The sequence below is a fragment of the Gymnoscopelus braueri genome (assembly GCF_963280865.1).
Source record: "Gymnoscopelus braueri genome assembly, chromosome: 16".
Classification (NCBI taxonomy): Eukaryota; Metazoa; Chordata; class Actinopteri; order Myctophiformes; family Myctophidae; genus Gymnoscopelus; species Gymnoscopelus braueri.
The window spans coordinates 26,281,517-26,305,898 of record NC_137616.1 but is presented as its reverse complement, the minus strand read 5'-3'; the positions used below and the strand labels follow the sequence as shown (position 1 = coordinate 26,305,898).

Genomic DNA, 24,382 nt, shown 5'->3' with positions numbered 1-24,382 from the left:
CTTTTTCACAGTCTGGGTTAGAGTACTATGGGCACTGCCTAGAGACCACCACTTACGGGGGGCTAGCATGTCTGAGTGTGTGTGTGTGTGTGTGTGTGTGTGTGTGTGTGTGTGTGTGTGTGTGTGTGTGCGCGTGTGTGTGTGTGTGTGTGTGTGTGTGTGTGTGTGTGTGCGTGTGCGTGTGCGTGTGCGTGTGCGTGTGTGTGTGTGTGTGTGAGCACTTAGGAGTAGGTACTGCAGGAAGATTTAGGTTAACGTGAATTATTCATCGCTTAAGACACTTCTTTGCCAGCAGCCAGCCCACACACTTCAGCAGCCAGAATCGAACAACTAGCTATGGGAGGATACCGCTGTTTAGTTCAGTACAAAAGTTGCAATTCCATGTATATTATGTAAGCCAGTCTTCCCATAAAGAATGGCGTTCTTTGTCCAAGACCCTGTGAGGATATCTTGTGACCAACTTTGGGGTCATGACCCATCTGTTGGAAACACACCAGTTTTTCTGTCTCCGAGTGTGGTGGTGTGGCACAGAGTACAGTAGATACAGCCAGGTGGGTACAGTATGTACAGTAGATATGGTTAATATGCAACACACTCTTATGCTCAGGGTTTCCCTCCCCTTTTCTAGCTTTGCAAAACACCCCATTTTCTCTGGATGGATGGATAGCCTTCCCTCGTTCTCTCCCTGGTTTTTGAGGGGGGAAAAAATCAACCGTTGTTCTTACAAAGGGAACGTGTCGTTCACCACTGTGCGCTCTGCAAGGTGCTGTGTTTGTTGTGTGTGCACGTGTGTGTGTGTGTGTGTGTGTGTGTGCGTGTGCGTGTGCGTGTGCGTGTGCGTGTGTGTGTGTGTGTGTGTGTGTGTGTGTGTGTGTGTGTGTGTGTGAGAGAGAGACAGACTAACATTACTGTACTATTGCACAGCCTGGTGCAACAGGGCGCCCGTATTAATTCCTTCCCTCCCCACCACCCTACGCTCCTATACTCCCCTAGTTTCCTCTCATCTTCAGATCCCCTTCTTCTTTTAACCACCCCCCCCCCCCTCACCCCCTCACAGCCTCTCTCCCCCTTTCCCTCTCTTGCCTCAGTCTCAGTCTCTCTGGGGTTTGAAAGTTGGAACGTGGCCAATTAACACAACAGCCCAGTTCACCACCGCTGGGCTGGTGGAGGAGGGGAAGCGAGAGAGAGAGAGAGGGGGGGGGGGGGAGAGAGAGCTCACATCGCTACACACTGACCTACATACGCTTCCACCCAGCTGATTGAGTCCTATGTTGAGGCCTGCGGCCTATCATGGGTGGGGGTGGAGTGCCAGCCAGCCAATGGCATGGGCCGCTCTCCATGGAGCCCTCGCGCTGTCTCCATACAGTTTTCACCTATCATACACCCAGGCAGAGAGAGCATTACAGAGACAGAATGAGAGACACAGAGAGAGAGGGAGAAAGAGAGAGAGAGAGAGAGAGAGAGTGCACTACAGAAGAGAGAGTCAGATTAAGGGACAGCAGGCAGAAGAGAATGAGGGAGATAATATGAGAGAGAGGGAGAGAGAGAGAGAGAGAGAGAGAGAGAGAGAGAGAGAGAGTGTGAGTGAGACAAAGTATGGAGGCATAATATGGCTCAGAGTCCAGACAGACAAAAATAACCGGCTATTCCTCCCTTTGCTCTCTCACTCCTTCTCCATCTCCCGCGGGCAAGTGCGACTGTAGACAGATGAGTGCTAATACGGGCTAATGCTAAAGAGTGGATTAGTGCCCCATATGTGTCCCTCCTCCATTCTCAGCCCATAGGCAGAGGCACTAGCCTTTTCTGGAGCTGCACAGTCTGATTTTGGAAGATACATTAGGTTTGTATTCAACAGCAGTTGCTTTATGACCTGTGACCCCTGCTTCAGGGAAAACCTGGCCGCCGCACCACCAACTATAGCAGAGACTGGATTCTAGTATCTGCATCCAGGGTTCGACTTGTAAAAAGAAAAAACAGAGGGGGGACGTTTTCTTAACCACTTACGCCCTATGTACTTCTTCGTACGTCAAGAATTGCTTATTTAAAAGCTCATAACACACAATGCGACATATTGTGTGAGCTTGTAGATCTGTTATTTTTTTGCTATGTAATATGTTTTGACAAATTTACCCCAAAATAGGGACGCCAGGACTAATGTGGCTAAATTGTGAATATTATTGTCAAACATAAATATCAAACATATCAGTCTACATTTTGCAACAAAAATAAAAATGATTCAGTCTGACCAGAAGCATGGATAAAACACATCCCTCAAAAGCAGAGGCATGGACCCCCCGCCCCCTCCCCAGCAAATGGAAACCTGTGCACCTTATGTGTTCAAAGGCAAGCTATACAGACACGTTATGTTACAAATCTAGACGCAAAATCTACGCAACAAAGCCACACATGGAACATGTGGCAGGCAGGTAGACAGAGATTATTGTACTTTTTTTTTTTTTGGATGTGCATGTGTGTGGTTCAAGGCTCTCACATTGTACACACCTCAGCCTCTGCAAAAACCTGTAAAACCACCTCAGAGACGAGGTGGGGATTCCTGGCACACAAGGCGGCATGGAGAGTTCAAACCGCGGCCAGCACTAACCCTATTCTATTTCCCTCACAGAGCAACCCTTACATAAGTTCAGTATCTTTAACCCTCTTCGACCTGGCGTCTCTATTTTGGGCATGTAAGCAAACACACAAAAAGAAGCTGAAATAGCTTATCTACAAGCTCACAAGCCATCGCATCGCAAGCTTGTAGATCGGCTATTTTCGCAATTCATCAGGCAACGAAGTACATAGAGCTTACGTGGTTTAAGTACAACGAAGATAATCAGTTTTGGCAAGCAGAGCAACACCATAGGAGCTTCTCTTCTATTCTATCCTATTCTGCTCCCAAAAGACAACTTGGCATCGTTTTGCTGTGGAGGCAAAAAAAAAAGAAACGGAAGGAAAACAGGCACAAGAGTGAGAAAATAATAGGCCAAGAAAAGAAACCCGAAGGAAAAGGAGGGGGCTGGAAGGAGGTGGGCCGAGGGGAGCGTGAGGAGGCACACTAACCCATATTTAAAGAGATGGAGGACTACACCGCTCCAGCCAACCAGTCTGGGAGTGATGGATTATGGGAAATGGAGAGAAGACAAAGAGCTATACGTGGGGCCCAGGGAAGAGATGGCTGTGTAAAAGGTGAAAACAAACCTAACCAAATGGACCCGTAAGGGACCGTTTGGTTACATCTGCACACTCAGAGGTGCAGGTCAAACATATGTGTGGCCGTGCACATCTGTGCAAAAAAAAATGCTCTTCTATGCACGCACGCACGCACGCACGCACGCACGCACGCACGCACGCGCACACGCACACGCACACACAGAGTACATTAATCAGCCTAAAAGCCTTTCTGCTCCACACAGTGATGTCATCCTATGATGGTAGTCAACAGCCCATTCCTACAGGATGCAGGATAGTCTGCGCGCGCACACACACACACACACACACACACACACACACAGACACAGACACACACACACACACACGCACGCACACACACACACACACACACACACACACACACACACACACACACACACACACACTCACACACTCACACACACACACACACACACACACACACACACACACACACACACAGAGGGCTGGGCAATTAACTGAAAATATATTAAAACCAATATTTAGAACCAATAATTGACTTATAACCGAATAATCGACACAAAGAAAAGAGATTATTTTATAATCGACTAAATCGATTAGTCTGGTTAACAACTTAATCTTGCATTATACAATAGCTGGTCTACAAGCGACGCCTTTGAGCTTGTAGATCTGCTAATTTCACAATAGTGTTTTTTTTCATTACGTTCATTAATCGTAATCGAGGCAAAGGTTTTGGAATAATCATATTGATTTGAAGTCATATCGCCCAACCCTTTCTCACACACACACACACACACACACACACACACACACACACACACACACACACACACACACACACACACACACACACACACACACACACACACACACACACACACACACACACACACACACACACACACACAGGAGAGGTGGTGGGTCCTCATGAATAATGCACACTTTGACTGAAGTGCTCATATGAAAATGGATTCCCCACCAATATTGACCCGTCTACTTGACGAGGGAAAAAAAAAAAAAAAAAAAAAAAAAACCCAGCGCCACTCAACCCGCTAAGCTCTCTCCAGTGTGCAGGGGTCCGGGGCAGGATCATTATATTGTGACAGCGAGAAGGGCAGAAGGAGAGCCTGGGGGTTGCCCCGCTACAGTCCAAACACAGTGCCCAATGCCCATAAACACATTCTCAGAGTGAACGTAGTAGAGCAGCGATGCTCAACCTGTGGCCCGGGGACTACTAGCGGGGCCGCGAGGGTATTGTAAAGTGGGACCCCAAATAATTAGCGAAACACTAAGGTTTTAATGATAAAATTACTAAAAAATGTCATGGTGTTTTTTCTTTAAAACCTTGAAAAGACTTTTCTTTGTGATACCGATAAATTGGAACATAAAGTATACTCTACGTTAGTTCCATTGATCCAAGCCGGAACGCAATCGATTGATTTATCGTTAAAATAAACATGATCTGGAAATGCACGCGGCCCACCAATCTGACCAGTTTAACGTGCATTACACATGCATGCGTGCGTGTTTGCGTGTTACAATGCATCGACTAAATCGACTAAATCGAAAGGTGGAGCCGAATTGATCGACAGTCCCATGCAAAGTGTGCGCCTCAGGACGACACTTGACTACACTACTGTAGCAGCATCAGAAAAGAGCTTTCCACTGTGACATATAGTGACAAACTATCTTCCCTCAAGTGCTGTCTGTAAGGCTGTACAGCAGTGGGTTTCAACCCTTTTCATACCAAGGGCCATTATTTATTCCTGCATTTGAGCCACGGACCACCGTTTGATGAGATTTAGCCTCTCAGACCCAAAACTTAGAATAGTTTGTTGTCGTTGGATAAAGATTTTGTTCACAATTCCATGCTGTATTGATGTACCATATGGGAGATAACAGGCAAACGTTGATCAAAATAACAATTCTTTAATTAAGGAATGCTCTTGAGAGCGTAAAATGAAACCAAATGGACCCGTAAGGGTCCATTTGGTTTCATTTTACACTCTCAAGAGTTAAAGATCTATAAGGGTCCATTTGGTTACCAACTCTCCATCATTTAGCAGGGGACCACCTGGAACCCCCTCAAGGTCCACTGGTGGTCCCCGGACCACTGGTTGAGAACCACTGCTTTGTACAGTACTATGGTGAAAAGAAAGAAAGACAGTCTCTTGGTAAACATTGGCAGAGGTGTGTGTGTTCATTCAAGGCATCACGTTTACAAAGGTTTGCGTATAGAAACCTCTTTTGAGATTGCGCCGGAGATTTAAAGTAAAAAAAATGAACATTTGGTTAATAAGAAAACAAACATAACAATGTCCTTGAACACACTTCATGTGTGTCAGCATTAAGGCTAAAGGTTTGTTCTTGGGATCTTCAAATGGAGGGTTGTTGTGTGACAGTGAGTATCATGTGTATATTGTTATGTATATAGTTGTTAGTTGTTACATAGTAACAACGTTAAGGCAGAGTAGCAGAGCACAGGCATTTCTGCTCTCTCTCTCTCTCTCCCCCACCCAGATCACATGACCACATAAGCACTACCCACTGTACGTACCCTCCCCCACCGCACGTACACTACAGATGGAGTGAACCAGAGAGAGTGGAGGATGGCGGTTAGCGGGGAAGGAGAAGAACAGAGAAAGGGGGTAAAAAGGAGAAAGAAAGATGGAGAGAAAGTGTAGGCAAGGGGCCCTTGCCTTTCTCTCTCTCTCTCTCTCTCTCACTCTCTGCCCTTTATCTAAGCCTCGCCCCCATGTCACTGTGACCTGCAGAATCCCCCCCTGCACAGAAAGGAGGGCAAAGAAAGAGAGAGAGAGAGAGAGAGAGAGAAGAGAGAGAGAGAGAGAGAGAGAGAGAGAGAGAGAGAGAGAGAGAGAGAGAGAGAGAAAGTTAGCAGAGGGAAAGTGAGGATCCCTCTGGACAAAAATGTTCAACAACAGCTGAGGCCAGGGCTTTCCCCTCTGTTTGCCCAACCCCCTCACCATACAGTACAGACACACACACACACACACACACACACACACACACACACACACACACACACAGACACGCGTGCGTGTGCACACACACACAAACACACCCGCACACACGCACAAATGTGCACACAAATACGGACATTCATGGCGAACACAAAGACTCCACTACTGGGGCCCCTCAACATCAACACGCCTGGAGTGAATGTGGGAAAAAAATAAGGAATTAGCATTTGTGTGTGTGCGTGTGTGCACGTGTCCGTGCATCTGTTAGTATGCGAGTCCCCATACACACTCCTAATGAGGAGGGTTGCAACTATCCGCCAAAGTTGTGTTCGAGTGAGTGGTATATGTAGTATGATGTATATCGGTCGTGCATGCTGGTGCATGCTTGCAAACGTATGCCTGATTTATACTTGTATACCACGATGTGTCGAGATGCAACGTGTTGTGAGCTTGCACATCAGCTATTTTCACGCAGGAAAAGAAAACTCATGCACAAGTTTTCCTTGACAATTGTTGCCTGTGTTCAAGTGTGTGTTCGCGAGTGGGCAAAGCACAAGAATGTGTGTGTGTGTGTGTGTGTGTGTGTGTGTGTGTGTGTGTGTGTGTGTGTGTGTGTGTGTGTGTGTGTGTGTGTGTGTGTGTGTGTGTGAGTGTGTGTGTGTGTGTGTGTGTGTGTGTGTGTGTGTGTGTGTGTGTGTGTGTGTGTGTGTGTGTGTGTGTGTGAGTGTGTTAGGGCTTTCACCAACTAGTCGACGTATAACCACTAGTTGACTTTGTTGGTACTAGTCGAAAAGTTATTTTTTTTGTAATTTGTTTTAATGCCATAGTAATGGCCCATCTTACTATTATTTTTATCCTCCTGACTTAATTTTTTATCAAAAGGGGGTCAAAAGTATGCCCAATAAAAGCTTATTATTGGGCAATGGGGATCCTTGGAGACGCTGCTGTGGTGCTGTGCTGCTGTGCCAGAAGCGCTTCCCTTAAAACGCCATAAAAATAAGGGCAGGAGGATAATAATAATAGTAATATAGTAGTAGGATGGCATTAAAACAATTCCCCCCCTAAAAAAAATTACATTTTTTAAATGTAAATTTCGACTAGTCAACTAGTCGACTACTACTTGGTCAAATGAGTCGACTAGTAAAAATCATTAGTTGTGAATGCCCTAGTGTGTATGTTTGTGTGTGTGTGTGTGTGCGTGCGTGTGTGTGTGTCCGTCCATGCACGTGTGTGCATGTGTATTCCTCCTTTCCACTGAGCCATTTTGAGAGCCGAGGTCTTCAGGTCAGTGTCTCTGGCTATCAGTTACTCTCTCCAGCAGCGCCAAGGGATCCACTGATTGACTGACAGATGGCCGTCTGCTCGGGATGGGAGGGTTAAAGGGGTATTTCACTTTAAATGGTTAAAATGGAGTTTGAAGTTCAATGTGTTTCAATATGTTATTTTCTTTTCTTTACCGTTTAAAATTCCCTCCAATATGTTTCTCGCCTTGTGCTGATGTTATTTTATCTTGTGGTGTAAAGAACTCAGTGACCTTGTTTTTAAAAGCGCTATGCAAATAAAAGGCGAAAGTTGGAAGCGGGAATAAATACACATATAGATATATACACACACACACACACATGCAAGCTACACACAAGGCTCAGGAAAAACACCATCCTTGATGGAGGAGCGAGATGAAAGAGACATGACAGATAGAATACCACAGAAAGAGTGGAAGGCTCGGTGTCTGGGCACTGCAGAGTAGTGCCCAATGTGCCTTGGGGCTCTGGAGCAATTTCATGCCCTCATAAGCAATGAGAGACAGACACACACACACACCCACACACACACACGCACACGCACACGCACACACACACGCACGCGCACGCGCACGCGCACACACACACACACACACACACACACACACACACTTTTACACACTGAAAGTCACTCTACGTAAGTCCGTAAGTACGTAAGTCACAGCTACCCTCATCAGATGAAAAACAGCATGGCACGTGAGAGTCAGCGTGAGAGAGAGTAAGGTGGGGAACAAAAAGAATTTGCCTTTGGTAAAGGTTGTAGCAGAGTGCTTTTAGAATTAAGAAAAGTGTTGTGCTTTTATTGTCATTGACCGCGGAGAGTACATTTACTTATTGTCCTGAGTCACAGTTTTAGCCAAGCAGTCAAAAGCAACACACGTACTGTACAGATTTTTTTTTTTAAGTGAAAGAAAGGCATTGTGGGGAAAGGTTTGAGGACAAAGACGAACATTGCTTCAGGCTCTCTGACTACAAATGCTGTTCCTGCGGTTGTTGCCGGAGTCAAACACAGGAGTCCTCCCCCAACGTTTACCTGACATTTATGGGTGAGGGGTCATGCTAGAGAACCTTTCTCCGGGTTTCTTTGCCAGTTGTCACTGTTATGACCGTATCCTTCATCAGCTTGAGGTATAAATGCCCCTTGCCCATTGGAACCAGAATCACATTTCACTTAGTCTATGTCCTTCAAGCCTCCACCACAACACAGCTGGGATCGTTTAATCCGATTCTAGTCTCATTCTGTTTCTGAAGTAAAAAAAAAATACATGAACACCAGTCAACCATTCATTCTGCCGAACTTGTCCTCTCATTAGTTGGCAAAAGGGTAAAGCTGGTTTATGCAATGTCAGCAAACACACCGCATATAGCTTCCTGATTGGAACGGCCCATATTTGCCTGTGCTCTACAGGCATAATCTCCAGACCCTTATCACCCCCCCCCTTTCTCTTATAGAGCCCAGGTGTGCAAACATGCAGGTTTACTTAGGCCTCATAAACAATGACAGATAAGAGGAGGGAAGAAGAGAAATGAGGAGAGAAGAGAGGGTTGGCCTGGTTCCGCAGTTCCAAGGGGCACGTTAGAATGACCTTCCACCTCTGGACTGTGTCTTGGCCTAGATCTTAAGTCCTGAGATGGCTAGAAGCTATAGCCTAACTGGAAGCTGTCGCAAGACGCGGGAATGACTGGAAATCACCTGTTCGCGTGCCCCAGTCAAATATTTCCTCACCACTCCTTGGGCTAAAAATATTAACTGTGGCTCTAGATCTGTGAAAAAAAAGGTGACCGCTGTTTTCATCCTCCTAATGTCAAGTCAACTAAAAGTCTGAATGAAGACTACAGGTTGTTCCACACCAACCTACTCGACCTCCAGGCAAACCACTCTCATTGTCAAATATTTCTTTTTTAAATTGCATTTCTGCGGTTGCATAAGGAGAGTGACGCTAGGGAAGGGTTGGCATGTAAAATGTTAAATGGTGCATTTATATAGTGCCTTTCTCCAAAGCGCATTATATTCACCCATTCACACACCGACGGCAGAGGAAACCATGCAAGGCACCAACCTGCTCATTGTGAGCAATTCAGTGTCTTGCTCAAGGTCACTAACTCTGGGGGAGCCCGGGATCAAACCGGAAACCTTCTCCTGAGCCACTGCCGCCCTGTAACATCATATCCTCAGTGTTCATTTAACTCTGAGAGTGTAAAAAGGGTTCCAGAGGACTGTAGGACTCAAACGCAAATCTTGAGTAGAGGTTATGTGCCTTAATATCCTAATCCCTGGAAAAAAAATAAACTTCAAACAGTGAAGTCAGATGTTCGGTTAGATGGAGGGAGGACTACAGTAACTGAAACATTGTGTGTTTGCTCAAGACCATGGTAATTAAGCTCCCCGTGCATGCCGTGCAGCGAGGCATTCAAAACATTTTCCCATGTTTAATAAATGTTAAATACTTACATGTGAATTGCTCAAGTGAAACAGAACTTTGCCCCTAAGTGCCCCTGTAATACTCTGCCTTTAAAGCACGTGAAGGCACACAGACATATATGCAGGCGTGCACGTCCACACACACACACACACACACACACACACACACACACACACACACACACACACACACACACACACACACACACACACACACACACACACACACACACACACACACACACACACACACACACACACACACACACACCCTTTGATGTAACTTCAGCTGTTACCATAAGCCTTGCCTCTCTGTTCCACTGTTCAGTGGCTAAACCAGACTTAACAATAGCTCTCCTTCATCCCCAGAGTACACTCCCTACACACACACACACACACACACACACACACACACACACACACACACACACACACACACACACACACACAGTTTTGACTTGACTTCATAAAGAGTGGGATTAGCAATAAGAGGCAAGTGTGTGACGGACCTACGACAGAACTATAACAATGAACATTGAACCACCTCAGCTTCAATCCAACTCTAGATTTCAACCACACGCATATGCACACATCGAGTAGGCCCTGAAAGGACTTAACATACGAGGGTAATGTTGGACCATATTTTTGCTATTTTGCGTGGGAGCGTTGTTCAAATGCCACAGGGGCTCTGTGGGAGCTATTATCAGATACCCACCAAAGAACAGAAAACACCATTCCACTCTTTTAATGATGCATGTAGGACGTGGAACACTGCAGCCCAGGGCATGTACACACCGACACATCTAGCGCCATGTAAACTCATACCAGACGACTGTCTCATCTCGTTCTATAGGATTTCACACAGGGAAGAGAGTTGTGTGTCTGTGTGTCTGAATGTTAAGCCTGTGGATTGGACAGGTGGTTGGCCTGTTGGGCCATGTTAAAACGTACTCTCAGCAACAGCCTTTGCATATCAAATCAAGGAGGCACAGCGGTCAGTCGCTGTGTCTGGCGAACTAGTACCTAGAATCCAAAGTAGTATGAATACTGCACACTGGTCGCAGAAAGGTTAGAATTACTATGTTCACGTTTGTCTGTGAAATATAGGACGGCAGAGAGAGGTGAATCCAGGCTAAAGGTCACAGATATCCCCCCCAATTAAATTCAGAATACAAAGTGGTCTAGGGATGGGGTTTTTCTGTGCTACAATGCCAGTTGGCATAGGATGTTTCCAAACATGTTGATCCTAAATCAACATAATTAATTCCCATTAATTCACACACACACACACACACACACACACACACACACACACACACACACACACACACACACACACACACACACACACACACACACACACACACACACACACACACACACACACACACACACACACACACACACACACAGACGCACACACACACACCACTGACCTATTTAATTGAAAAGATTATCACGCAATACATAATCATAATCACAGAACCAAAGAAGTAGCAAAATGATTGCATTCTGTGATTGGACGTATGCGCACACACACACCTGTAGGTGGGTTAGCTCAATGTACCTCCGGCCATGGCTTCCCGAACACTTATTCTAACATAATCTGGATTTAATCTGCTGTTATCAATCTGGTGTAACCCTCTCTAGGATGAAGGGATGAGAGGATGACAGGGAGAGTGGAGGGCAGAGAATGGAAGAGACAGCAGACAAGCCTGGTTTTCATCACCTTAATTTTCTTTCCATACCGACATTCTTCTCCTCCTTTTTTCCATGACACTCTCTGGGCCCAAACGGCGCAAGACGGCGCAAAGGGGCAGCAAAATTATCATTGTTATCATTTGACCGAAGCAGTTGTCATTTTTACGCCTGGTTACGCCTGGCGCCCACGTTGTAGATAACAAATGATTGATATTTCACCTATTTAGCGCCCATTGTCCAGGGTTTGTCTTAAAATGAGATGTGGTCTGGCACAATCGCACTGCTATCTTATGCACAGACTTTGCGCTAAAACCAGCACCAATGTAGTCATATAAGCCGCATAGTGACGGCGTAGATATTCCTTACTATTTAGCACATTGCAATCAAAATCCATCCGATTTCAACAGAACACTCACGTTCAACAATTTAGGTGATATTTCTGACAGACTCCGCAATGAGGGTGAAATAATTAATTAATTGGGCCGTGCTCCAACCTTAATGCCTCGATAATGTGCCGTCTAACTAGCAAGATTAGCATGGACACACCCGCCGCATTTTGCAACTTGTATTCTGTGCCGTGAGCCATGTGCCGGGAGAGAGAGAGAGGGTCCAGGGCCCTCTCTCTCTCTCTCTCTCTGCGTGTCTCTCCTCTGACAGAGAAATGAAGTGAAATAAATAACTAATACTAATAAGTATAAGGTACAGTGACATCAAATCAGTTAGAGATGGATGCTTGACAGAGCATGGTTGATGGTGAAGAGGTATATAAAGAGAAAGAAAGCGAGAGAGAGAGAAGGGGAAATCAAATAAAGTCCCCCCCCCCCACACACACACACACACACACACACACACACACACACCCACACACACACACACACACACACACACACCTTCACATCTCTGTGTTGGACATACCAACACAGATTTTGACCTGTACACCCCCCTCCTCTCCAGTCTATGAGTAATCAATCAAATATGGAAATATGTCCGGGTAAATGAGGACAGGCAGTGGGGTGGGGGGGGGGGGGGGTTATGACATTGTGGAGTTACATTACATGAAAGAAGAAGGAGAAAGGGGAGGGCAGATGAGGGGACTTACGAAGGGCCCCCCTCAGCAATGTGGTTATCAGAGAAACTGAGAAGTCAGGGTAGAGTGTGTGTGTGTGTGTGTGTGTGTGTGTGTGTGTGTGTGTGTGTGTGTGTGTGTGTGTGTGAGTGTGTGAGTGTGTGTGTGTGTGTGTGTGTGTGTGTGTGTGTGTGTGTGTGTGTGTGTACTGTGTGTGTGTGTGTGTGTGTGTGTGTGTGTGTGTGTGTGTGTGTGTGTGTGTGTGTGTGTGTGTGTGTGTGTGTGTGTGTGTGTGTACGGGCGCGTACGTGTGTGTGTATGAGAGGAGGTGTGTTCAGCGGGTGACACTGTTATCAGCTGTCACCCATATTGGGAGTTGTCCCCCTACCGAGCAGAAGACCATTGGTCGCTATAGAAATGTGAAACACCCCGTGATCTACACACACACACACACATTGTGCATGCACATCCACACCACCAGGTAAGGAGTGGAGAAAAAGCAACCGCACAATCTGTTATGTCTGTATACTACCTGCATACGTGTATGCATGCATGTGTTTTAATAAATTGAACAACAACAAATTTCTAAATTATTTTGAAAATCTACAAGCTCACAACCGTGAACAGTGATTTTTTAAAATCTATTTATAGTCATTTTGACCAACCATGCCAAAGTGGTTATGAACATGATATACATGGTAGGAAATGGCTTTGAGCCAAACAGGGAGACAGAGAGAGAAAAAAGAAGGCAGACCTGCACTGCAAGATTGTACACATGCAAACATGCATACACACACACACACACACACACACACACACACACACACACACACACACACACACACACACACACACACACACACACACACACACACACACACACACACACACACACACACACACACATGGGAAGGTAGCACACTGGGAGAGTCATTAGACATGGCCAGCAGCTACAGTCCTAAGAGTTGTACACTGCCTCCCTGCCCAGAAAGACTTCCTGTCCTCCACTGCCCATTTCCTGTTTGATATAACAAGCCACATCAATTGTATTGTACTGTATTCTAGACTGTAATTCTTATAAATTCATAAGGCCTGCCCCGGGGAAAAGAAAGCAGAGAGGAGGAAGAAGAAGAAAAGCAGCATATTGGGGATCCGGCAGTGGTGTGTTCTACCGTGTCCCGCTGTATACGCCGTCTACAGTGTAGATTTTTTGGGGGGGAAAGCGTATACAGTCTACTAACCATTTCATCCATTGAAAACGCGCTAGCGTATACCCACGACCATGCGCATCTCGTGCAGGGAATGATTATCGTATACCTCAGAAAAAAAAACCTAGACCACAACACTGGGATCCGGTGCCTTGCTCAAGGTCCCTTCGGCAGATATACAGTACGATGGCCGCTGTACTGTAGATGCAATACCACCCAATGTGTCCGCCTGCAGTTAGGGAGAGAAAAAGTGCTAACACAGAAGAAAAAAAACGAATTCAGTGAACTAAAAGCGGCTTCTATGCCAAGAAGTTATCTCAGTCGCATGGGATTTTTCTTGTGTGCACATGTGATAGAGTTCAGCAAACAAGTACATGCCTCACACAAGCCCTGCACACACAAATGTAAGAGAGAAATGTTGTTTGCCCGCTGGGATTTTTTGTTTTGCGAGTGCAATATGTGCAGAAATGCAGTGGTATTTTGTTTTGCTGTTTGTTGTATCCACTCAAGCAAAATAATACACCATGTGGGAAAAACTTTAGGTTGTTAAGTTGGTTTGTAACTTGTTACAGAAGCATGCACTTGCACACAACGAGGAGGTAATTGATTCCCGAACACAATGTCAATCTGACCCCCAGGCTGTGTCTTGTAATCAGTGTATGAGACATGGCAGTGATTGTTTCTGAGATGGTATCAAAGGCTTGGCCCCTGCAGACAGCCCAAAAGAGGAAGTTTCTCTTTTGGCTGTGTGTGTGTTTGTCTGTTACACACGCAGGCAAAAGTATACGAATGCACACACACACACACACACACACACACACACACACACACACACACACACACACACACACACACACACACACACACTTGGACACTTGCAGACACGACACCCTCCTCACGCAACGCAACCCGCCCACCCACCTACACACACACAAACCGCAAAAACTCATCATCATAAAGAACAGTCCCATTCTTAGGTCACGTTTCTCGGCCCAAACCTTTGTGATTTATAACCAACAGCCTGTCATGGCTGGGCCCATATATCACAACGATAAAGCTTATTGGCTTTCTTTTTTTTTTTAAACCACCGAAACAATGTCACAACAGTGCAACCCGGCCAATATGTCACCCCAAAAAAAAACAACAACAACCAAAACTTCACGATTGCAGTTAACGTTCCACAGAAGCACGAGAGGGAGTGACATGTCAAGCAATGGGTTTGGAGACAAAAACAACAGGATAGGGCCAGCGACCAGGCCAAGATTTATCACCATTCATTAGAGGGCCGTGACAGACTTGAAGAGTTGTGGTTGTGGGAGTGCAGAGGGAAAAGCTACAGGAGGACGACGACTTGTGTTTTTTTTTTTTTTTTTGCTCACTAAAGTGTTTTACATCTACAGAAATAAGGGAGCATGCAGTAAAATAATCAGGGGTGTCCTGTGAAAAAGAGAAAGAGAAAAGGGAAGACAAAGAAGGGAGTTAAGAATGATGAATGAATGAGAGAGAGAGAGAGAGAGAGAGAGAGAGAGAGAGAGAGAGAGAGAGAGAGAGAGAGAGAGGAGAGAGAGAGAGAGAGAGAGAGAGAGAGAGAGAGAGAGAGAGAGCGAGAGCTGAGAGCGAGAAACAGATAATGTGAAAGAGGCTAAGCCTTCAGCCAAGAACAGGCTCTTAAAAATTAATACAGTGATCTGAAATTAATCCAGAGCGTATTGAATAATTGAGAGGCAGGCTTTGAGGAGAGCAGATCATACAGCGTATGACATGGCCGGGGCGGAAGAGGACGAAACGACGGGAACGCACGTGAGCGAAATGCTAAAATCTGCTATTTTCTCCTTCCTCACTGGCCCCTTTCCCAGTCGATTCAACTAAGGCAGATGGGAGCACAGAGAGAAAAAGTGCAATACGCATGCATAGTATGAACACACACACACACGCCACGCACACGCACACGCACACGCACACGCACACGCACACGCACACGCACACACACACACACACACACACACACACAAAGAAGTGGCTTCACATACAGAAGAGTCATTGGTAAACATTGGCCTCTTTCCTTATCTGAACTATACATAAGCATGAATATGACTAATGACTAATGGTTCTCACTCTCTCTAACCTCCTGTTCCAGGACACAAAGAACAGACACAAAGAAAAAAAGAGGGGGGGGAGAAGAGAGAGAGAGAGAGAGAGAGAGGGGGGAGAAGAGAGGAGAGAGAGAGGAGAGAGAGAGAGATGAGAGAGGAAGAGAGAGAGAGAGAGAGAGATGAGAGGAGAGAGAGAGAGAGAGAGAGAGAGAGAAGAGAGAGATGAGAGAGAGAGAGAGAGAGAGAAAGAGAGAGAGAGAGATGAGAACACTTGCTAACATCATTTTCAGATGTAAAATGCAAATGCAACCGAGATCTGGCTCCTCGGGCATCCAATTAAGAAAGAAGAAGAAGAAAAAAAATCATAAAGAAAGAAAGAAATTGAAAGTCCATTGATTGAAAGTGGAACTAGAACAGAGCCCTGGGGTATTCCTCCAGCCAGAGGGTGATGGTTCAGAGTGACATTGCTCAGAGTCAGAGGGGTGCCTGAAGCCAAGGGGTTCCCATAACCCTACTGCCCTGTAGCTTTGCACACCAGCGGACCTCACTGTGGGGAATCACTGCCAGAGGGCAGCTGTAATACACCAATTTAGAGCAAAACCTGTTAATTTGCTCCCTCAGCTCCCCTCTCCCTTCCTCTGTCCTCAACCACCCCCCACCGCCTTTTATTGCCTTTTTTTTGCTTCAATTCCTCCATCTTGGCACAGTGCCAGCTCTGTTTGAGAAGGCCTCTGGGATTACGCTCTTAGAACCTGGCTGGGTTTATGTGTGCACGGGGCACACACATGCACAGCCATATATGCACACACAATAGAAAAATTAAAAACTTAAGTGGAATTATTTTGTATAAAATAGTCAACGATTAATATGATAGAACAAATAAATTCATGAAATAAAACATAACATAATTTTCATGAAATAGAAAATATAAGTATAGGGCAGAATAGTGTTAAATAGCACTATATTCCCATAGTAATTATTTGCTATAGTGTTTGTTCAGTAACAGCTCTTTAGTAAACAGAAAATACATTTCAGTTCAGGATAACAATTTCCTCCAACCAGAAGGGAACAAACACTATATAGCAATGATTACCGTCACAATATAGAGCTTCAACTTTTAATCAATAAACCTTTTTGTTTTAAACAAATAATATCATTTACGTTCAGACACCTTTAAAAGCCAGTTTTGAGCTGCTTTATAAAACTGTCAACTGAGTCTCCTTTTCTAATATTTTGTGCGAGTGTTTCCAGAGTTTTGATGCATAAAAAGCAGGAAGCACTTCCACCCACTCTTTTTTAACCTGCTTAATCATAGGTGCAATAAGTAAGCCGCAAAGTAAATGCGAGTACTCGTCAAACAACAGTCTTTTACCGGATGCACGGTTCAAATAAAGTACAATAAGAATCACAAGATGACCAGCATTCACTTCAAAATCTTCTGTTTTGTGAATGTGTGTGTGCACACACACACACACACACACACACACACACACACACACACACACACACACACACACACACACAGCGAGTTTTGTAGCTAATCTTTCATGTATGTTTTTTTAAAGGAAACTTAGTATTTTGATTTACTTTGTTTCCTTAAAAAAAATACTTACAGGCTGATCATCTCACATATCCATGTTAAATGTAAATTCTGTCTGCTAGTCTTAGGCTGATACATGGTTGACAGAATGACCTTGTCACCTCACAACCCACTCATGCTGTTCTTCACAGTGAGACACAGATGATAAAGGACTAATGGTTTTCGCTTGGCCCTCCCCTTTTGTCATCCACCGCCTTGTCTGATAGGAACACAAATTATCCAGCTCTGAGGCATCAACGCATTCAGCATGCTGGGCCATTAAAATGATAATCAACTTCGCTGGTGGCTTTATGTGGGGTTGTTTTCTATACGCTTGCAGGCAGAGCCAAAGGGAAGCATGCAGGGAGGGTAGAGGAACAGACTGTTGGTGCATATATGGGGGACTGCACTCGCTCACTTGAACCCCAGCATCACCCATTCTGGAGGGAAACGTTCGCCAAAAACAGGCCGATCTACAAGCTGCGTTGTGAGCCTGTAGATCTGCTATTTTGGGTGAAGAGATTTGGTTTAGATCAGAAAAACAGTGCGCCGAGTACAGTGCAACTCAGGTCCATAAGTACCCCCAGTCCTCCGCTTCTGTCATTCATTTGATGCAACAGATCAGATGAGAGAGTGTGTATTCAACTCTAGCGCCGGATTCATGGTAAATGGTTTGGCCAAAGGCAGGTGATGAGCATAAAGTTCCTACCTGTGACCGGGGACCAATGACCATGATCGGTTACATGAGGACAGTGAAACTAATGTGCTACATTATTTACCATTGGCAGACAGTGATGGCTCCCTGTTTCAGCACTGAGGGGGCTAAACAAAACCCTGGTGGTGCCTCACACCACGCGCTAACACGCTGACCTGACAAAGACATGAATCACAATGCAATTAACACAATCCTAACTATCCTAATCCGAATTTAAAAATAAGTTGTGCGAACTGGCCGTTTCAGACCTCCATAAATGAAGAAATATGATAAGTTTGAACACTATCTGAAAACGCACCGCATGGGTCCATACATGCCTGTCGGTGCTGGAATGTACTGTATATAGATACTGGTTACACATGAGAGGACCTGAAGCTATATGGGTAACATTCATCTTGATTGGTGGTGTGGGTTGGTGTAGAAAGAGACTTATGTAATGTGTGTGTGTGTGTGTGTGTGTGTGTGTGTGTGGTGTGTGTGTGTGTGTGTGTGTGTGTGTGTGTGTGTGTGTGTGTGTGTGTGTGTGTGTGTGTGTGTGTGTGTGTGTGTGTGTGCGTGCGTGCGTGTGTGTGTGTGTGTGTTAATGTACAGTATGGTTCCACAGTGTCATAACTGGGACTTGGCCTGTGACAGGCAGCTGTTGAGAAGGGCAGCACTGTGAGCAGGCAGCCTATTACAGCAGTGTTAAGTAACACTTGAGCACAAAGTTCACTAGAGCCAGGAATACACACACACACACACACACACACACACACACACACACACACACACACACACACACACACACACACACACACACACACACACACACACACACACACGCACACACAAACACACACACACAACACACACACACACACACACACCTTAATCTCCACCTTACTCAGACAAGAGACACAAAGCACAAAGGCTAAACACACTCATGCACACACACACACACACACACACACGCACGGCACGCACGCACGCACGCACGCACACACACACACACACACACACACACACACACACACACACACACACACACACACACACACACACACACACACACACACACACACACACACACACACACACACACACACACACACACACACACACAAGTTAACGCATGTTTACGGGTGCTATTTTGGGGTCACTCCCCCACCAATCCCATGCTACTCTAATAGCACACATTTCAGCACCTAGTCCAAACCGGACCAGACCCTCCAGGATGTTTCTCGCACGGGACAGCTCAGACACGGGCTGCTACTGGATCTACTACAGCACCAAAATAAGACACACTGCTCTGGCACTAAGCTGATGAACTGCGTACTGCCAGAGAACAAACTAGAGACTGTTTGTTTTGACTCATAATACAATGGTTAAATTACTGAAAATATGCATTGCTAAAACAAAAACAAAAAAACTGAAATGGCACCAAATACATTCATATTTTAGTCTCTGTTAACCTAGCTAACATCTACTATAGAAGGTTTAATACTGGTTAAATACTTACTGTTATATTTGTGCTCTAAGAATAGAACAATGGCCTTAGGGTGCACCTTTGTCGAAATAGTGGCGTGTGGTTACGAAAGACACCCTGAGGTGACCAGGTTATGCTGGCCCATCTTAACCTACTTTTTGCCGTGGCCTAACAGGTAACTCACAAAGATATGAACTAGAATGACGTCAGTGGGAACCTGGGAAAGAAACCCAAAGGGATTACTTGGATTTGCTCAGCAAATCTCCCTAACAAAGGTGCCCTCCCTGCATGCATGAGACCTTAGGTGTCCAGGCCCAGGGCAGAGCTACGTGAAACCGAACAGTCACTGAGGATGAAGTATAGATGAGATGAGATGAAGGGATATGAAAACGGTCCCTTTACAGAGGTGGCCTTCTGATAATTCAACACTGGGTATTTTATTGTGTTCATGCCAAGGCTTTGATGTGTGACTTTCATATGAAATGAGCCGTGTACTGTAGGTGTCTATTATCTGAAATAAAACCATGAGCCTCACCTTATGTAAGGTGTCTGCACAAAGTCTGTGTACGACCTATATTCCTTTACATAACTTTGTGGTGCTCCTTACACCTATAGCCTATAGCACTCTTTGTGTGGTTGTGTCCAAATATAGTCTACGGCTTCTATGGTATATGATGATGAAAATGGAGTAGGAATAGGAATCTGGCAGTCTGGCTTTACACAAGAATCTGTAACTCGTGTGTGATAAGAAAACTATGGAAGGCATATGCTGTGCACTCTACACTGAGATTTATTGATGGACAGTGTAACATTATAGCCCCAACAGCTTGGCCCTCGTGCCCGACATTCCATGTGCAACAGCTCCGCGGGGTGACAATGACCACGGCCTTGACTTGGTCAACGCGATCGCCCCCCACGGGCTACAGCCTACAGAGTCGCCCCTGGACCATATCAGATAGCCTAACTCGTAAAAGCCGTGATAATTTACGGCCTGTGGGCTACTTGGTCAACAGGGATGCTTCTCCTATCTCAGTATTGAGCTCTAACCTCTGCTCTTTTAGCCGCCTGGCGCGCCTCCCCGTTTCACTCTCATTTGTCCCATGTGTCTTCCATCTAGCTGGCCGCATAGTGACCATAGCATTCCCTTTAGGAGGTGGAAATATATCCCAACTGTTCAACCCTCAGTGGCATCAGATCGTTATGTAATCCCCAGAAGGCAGGAGGACTAACAACCTTGGCAGCAGGCAAACCTACCTGACCCCAGGAGACAAGCCTGTGAGCCAAGGTTTACATAACAAACTGCAAATAATAAGACCACGTTCTTACTGCTGCATGAAGCCAAGTCTATTTAGTTGTGTTTTGTGAATCTTGATTGCTAAATTGTTTTGTTTATGCTCAGGATTAGTCAGTGCAATGAATGGATTATTGGGCTGTTCAGTACATTATTTAATTGTGTCATTCTTTGAGAGTCTTAACTAAGGGGAGTTGCGTCATTCATGCTAAATAGGTTACTATGTTTCCAGACAAACCAGTTACATAGTCGCCAATTCTGTTAGCTCTAATTCCACCAATGTCTCAGACAGTCTCAGATATGTTACAGCCCCCATTTAAAAAAACTGGAAAGAAATTATGCTCGTTGGCGTGCATGTATGACGATCCACGTCATACACACGTGCACGCGTAGGCTCCTGGCTCACTAGGCTGAGGTTCACGCGCGCAATGCAAGAAAGAGAGAGAACGCAAGCCACATGTTTCTTGTTTTTGTTTTGATGGGAGAGGGAGGGGGAGACGCAGCGTTGCCAGATTCTGTGAGAGAAACAAGCTACCAGGTCTAGGAAAACGAGCCCAAAAGAAGACTATGGGCCACATTAAACATTATGCATCGGCTATTTTTGCATTGGCCGATTCTATTTGAAAAAATCCGATCTACAAGCTCACATAGCGATTGTGAGCTTGTAGGTCGGCTATTTACAAATACAATCTGTCACAACGTTCGTTGTGAGCTTGTAGATCTGCTATTTTCAAATAACATCTTGGGGGTAATTTTGGAATATTTAGACAACGCAAAGAAACAAGCCCCAAATAAAACTACTTACACTTTAGAAACAAGCCCAAAGAATAATATTTACAAGCAACTTAACGGAAAAACAAGCCCCAAAAAGTCGCTTATAATAAGCGGACATGGCAACGCTGAGGAGTAGATGAAGGAGGAGGATGAGGGGGGAGGAGGATGTTGTTAACGCTTTTACCTTCCAGCCTGCAGAACTGTTGCTGTCGCCTTTGTCTTTGAAGTAGGGCACGCATCTGACCATCCAGTCGTAGATCTGCGACAGGGTCAGTCTCTTGTCCGCCGTGCTCTCTATGGCCTTGGTGATCAGGTCGGCGTAGGACAGGTTCCCCCAGGCGTTGCGACGCGACGACGACTTCCTCGGGGTCTGTTGTCCCCCGATGGCCCCCAGCGCGCCCGCCGATGTGGGGGAATGCGAGGAGAGCGGGGAGCCCCCGTTCTCCTGGCCGAACGAGGAGAGCAGTCCATCGGCCCCGGGACTGCTGCTGCTCTGGTCCTCTAGTGCCGCGCGACTCGAGCCATTGACGGCGATGGGGATGGCTCTGGAGGTGGCATTGTTGTCCTCGTCGTCGTCCTCCTCCTCGGGTATGATGTCGTCCGACGTGTCGTTGCTCTCGGCCTTGGCCGCGTTGGGGTCGGGTCGCGGCAGCGGCCAGGTGCACGATCGCGGCCGCTTCTGTGGCTCGAAGTCGGGGTCGATCGCCACGTCGTCCAAGTCCGGGAGAGGATCGGGGGCTGGAACCACAGCCATCTGATCTCCTCCTATAGTCACAATCTCGACCCCCCCCGCTTCCAGTTGTGAAAAAAAGTTTAGTAGATAAGAAATGAAGAGCTGTCAAAGTCGCATTCCATGAATGCGCGCCCCCCCCGTTCTTTGTTGCTGTTCCAGACCAGCAGCGAACCTAAAGGCAGCGATCAGATCAGCTCAGAGTTTCAGATTAATGACCCCTGTAGAGGAAGACAGAAACCACACAACGGTATTAGCTCCAGTCTCTCCTTATACACACTAACATCTTAAATGTTGTATGTCTAGTTTAGGCTCTGTGTGCTATGGCTGTCAAAATGACAAAAGTTCAAATTTAGCAGAAATCCTCACAGAATTAAACACGGTACAGGCTACAGTCCTTACAGACACCACTTGTCCATCAATGGGCTTATTATTACGCGCTGAAGACCATGCAGATCTCGTCCTGGTGGTATAGTTACAAGGCAATAAAGCATATACCTACTGGAGATCTATACTTGTAGTTACAAGGTAATATAGCCTACCTACTGGAGATCTACTTGTCAATGTAGTTATAAGGTAATATAGCATATACCTACTGGAGATCTACTTGTAGTTACAAGGTAATATAGCATATACCTACTGGAGATCTACTTGTAGTTACAAGGTAATATAGCATATACCTACTGGAGATCTACTTGTCAATGGTAGTTACAAGGTAATATAGCCTATACCTACTGTCAATGGGGAGATCTACTTGTCAATGGCCACGGAGAAAGTGCTCAAACGTCATCCCACAGGAGCAGCAAGTCCCCGGGAATAATCCTGGTCGGTAGGCTCCTCAAGTAGCCTAGTGTCTTGGATATAAAACAACTTGCACAGACTGTCACTGCGCTCCGTGCGTGACGTGGTGCCAAAAGAAAGCATTAGATCCCGTGGAACCCACAGCCTCGGTCATTTGCCTTATTGACACGTTTTGTCTTCCACTCCCAGGTTGTACAGAATGTATGCATGTGAAGCTGGGCTCCGTGTCAGTGTCGATGTGGAATAAGAAGAACGCCACCTCACTCTTGGTTACTGTATCTCGCTTGGTCTGCACAGTGCTGCGCACACACACGTACACACACACACACACATACGCACACACACACACCAAACTCGATCAAGGGCCAGCCCCCTGGATCCAGTGTGTATGGGATCGCCTTTTAAAGAGACACTGCCCCAGACCAGAGCACAGTCAGGGTTGCCATGTCCGCTTATTATAAGCTACTTTGGGCTTCCTTTTATGTAAAGTTGCTAGTAAGAATTGGTAGTTGCGGGTTGCGGTTTGTTGGGCTTGTTTCTAAAGTGTACTTGCTTATTTGGGCTTGCTTCCAAAATAAATATTATTTAAACCAGTGGTTCTCAAATATTTTCATGAAAATGTTTTGTGCCCAGGGAGCATTTGTGTTGTTAGAATGTTTCGCAAAAGATTCCAAATATTCCACATTTTATTGCAAGAGCTTTTGAAAATAGCAGATCTACAAGCTCACAAAGCGTCACATCGTGACTCTTCGCGAGGCGTTGTGGCCTAAGTTGCTTCTTTTGGGCTTGTTTTCCTAGACCAGGTTGCTTATTTCTCTCACAAAACCTGGCAACACTGAGTACAGTATGTGCAGAGACATGCCGCGACACGTCCAGGCATGTTGATGTGCACACAAATAGAAAGACACATTGACAGACGCAAGAACAGCAATAGAACAGGTTACTGTCGGGAGCAAACCCAGGTATAGTTACCACATTGAAATACAGGCTACCTGTTGGCATACGTTAATTGCAGACGCCACAGGTTAGGATATATTATGCTATATTATTTATTTGATCAAACGTGTTTACTGACATGACATGG

The 24,382-nt window shown here is 45.6% G+C and overlaps 1 protein-coding gene across 5 annotated transcripts in view; it reads right to left on the bottom strand.

Moving 5' to 3' along the window:
• Window positions 1-23,594, bottom strand: part of LOC308103357 (forkhead box protein O3-like) — a 53,504-nt gene extending 29,910 nt beyond the window's left edge. For 4 of the 5 annotated variants that reach the window (XR_013934731.1, XR_013934732.1, XM_080453289.1 and 1 more), the window contains exons 1-2: window positions 23,233-23,594; window positions 21,952-22,718 (exon numbers count right to left, since the gene is read on the bottom strand). Coding sequence is in view for 3 of the 5 variants with exons in the window: in XM_080453289.1 (XP_080309415.1) it covers window positions 21,952-22,521 (570 nt within the window). In the remaining 2 variants the exon portion in view is untranslated. Of the gene's footprint in view, window positions 1-21,951; window positions 22,719-23,228 lie in introns of all 5 variants that reach the window. The other variant, XM_080453291.1, reaches the window with a different exon arrangement.
• Window positions 23,595-24,382: the final 788 nt, after the last annotated feature.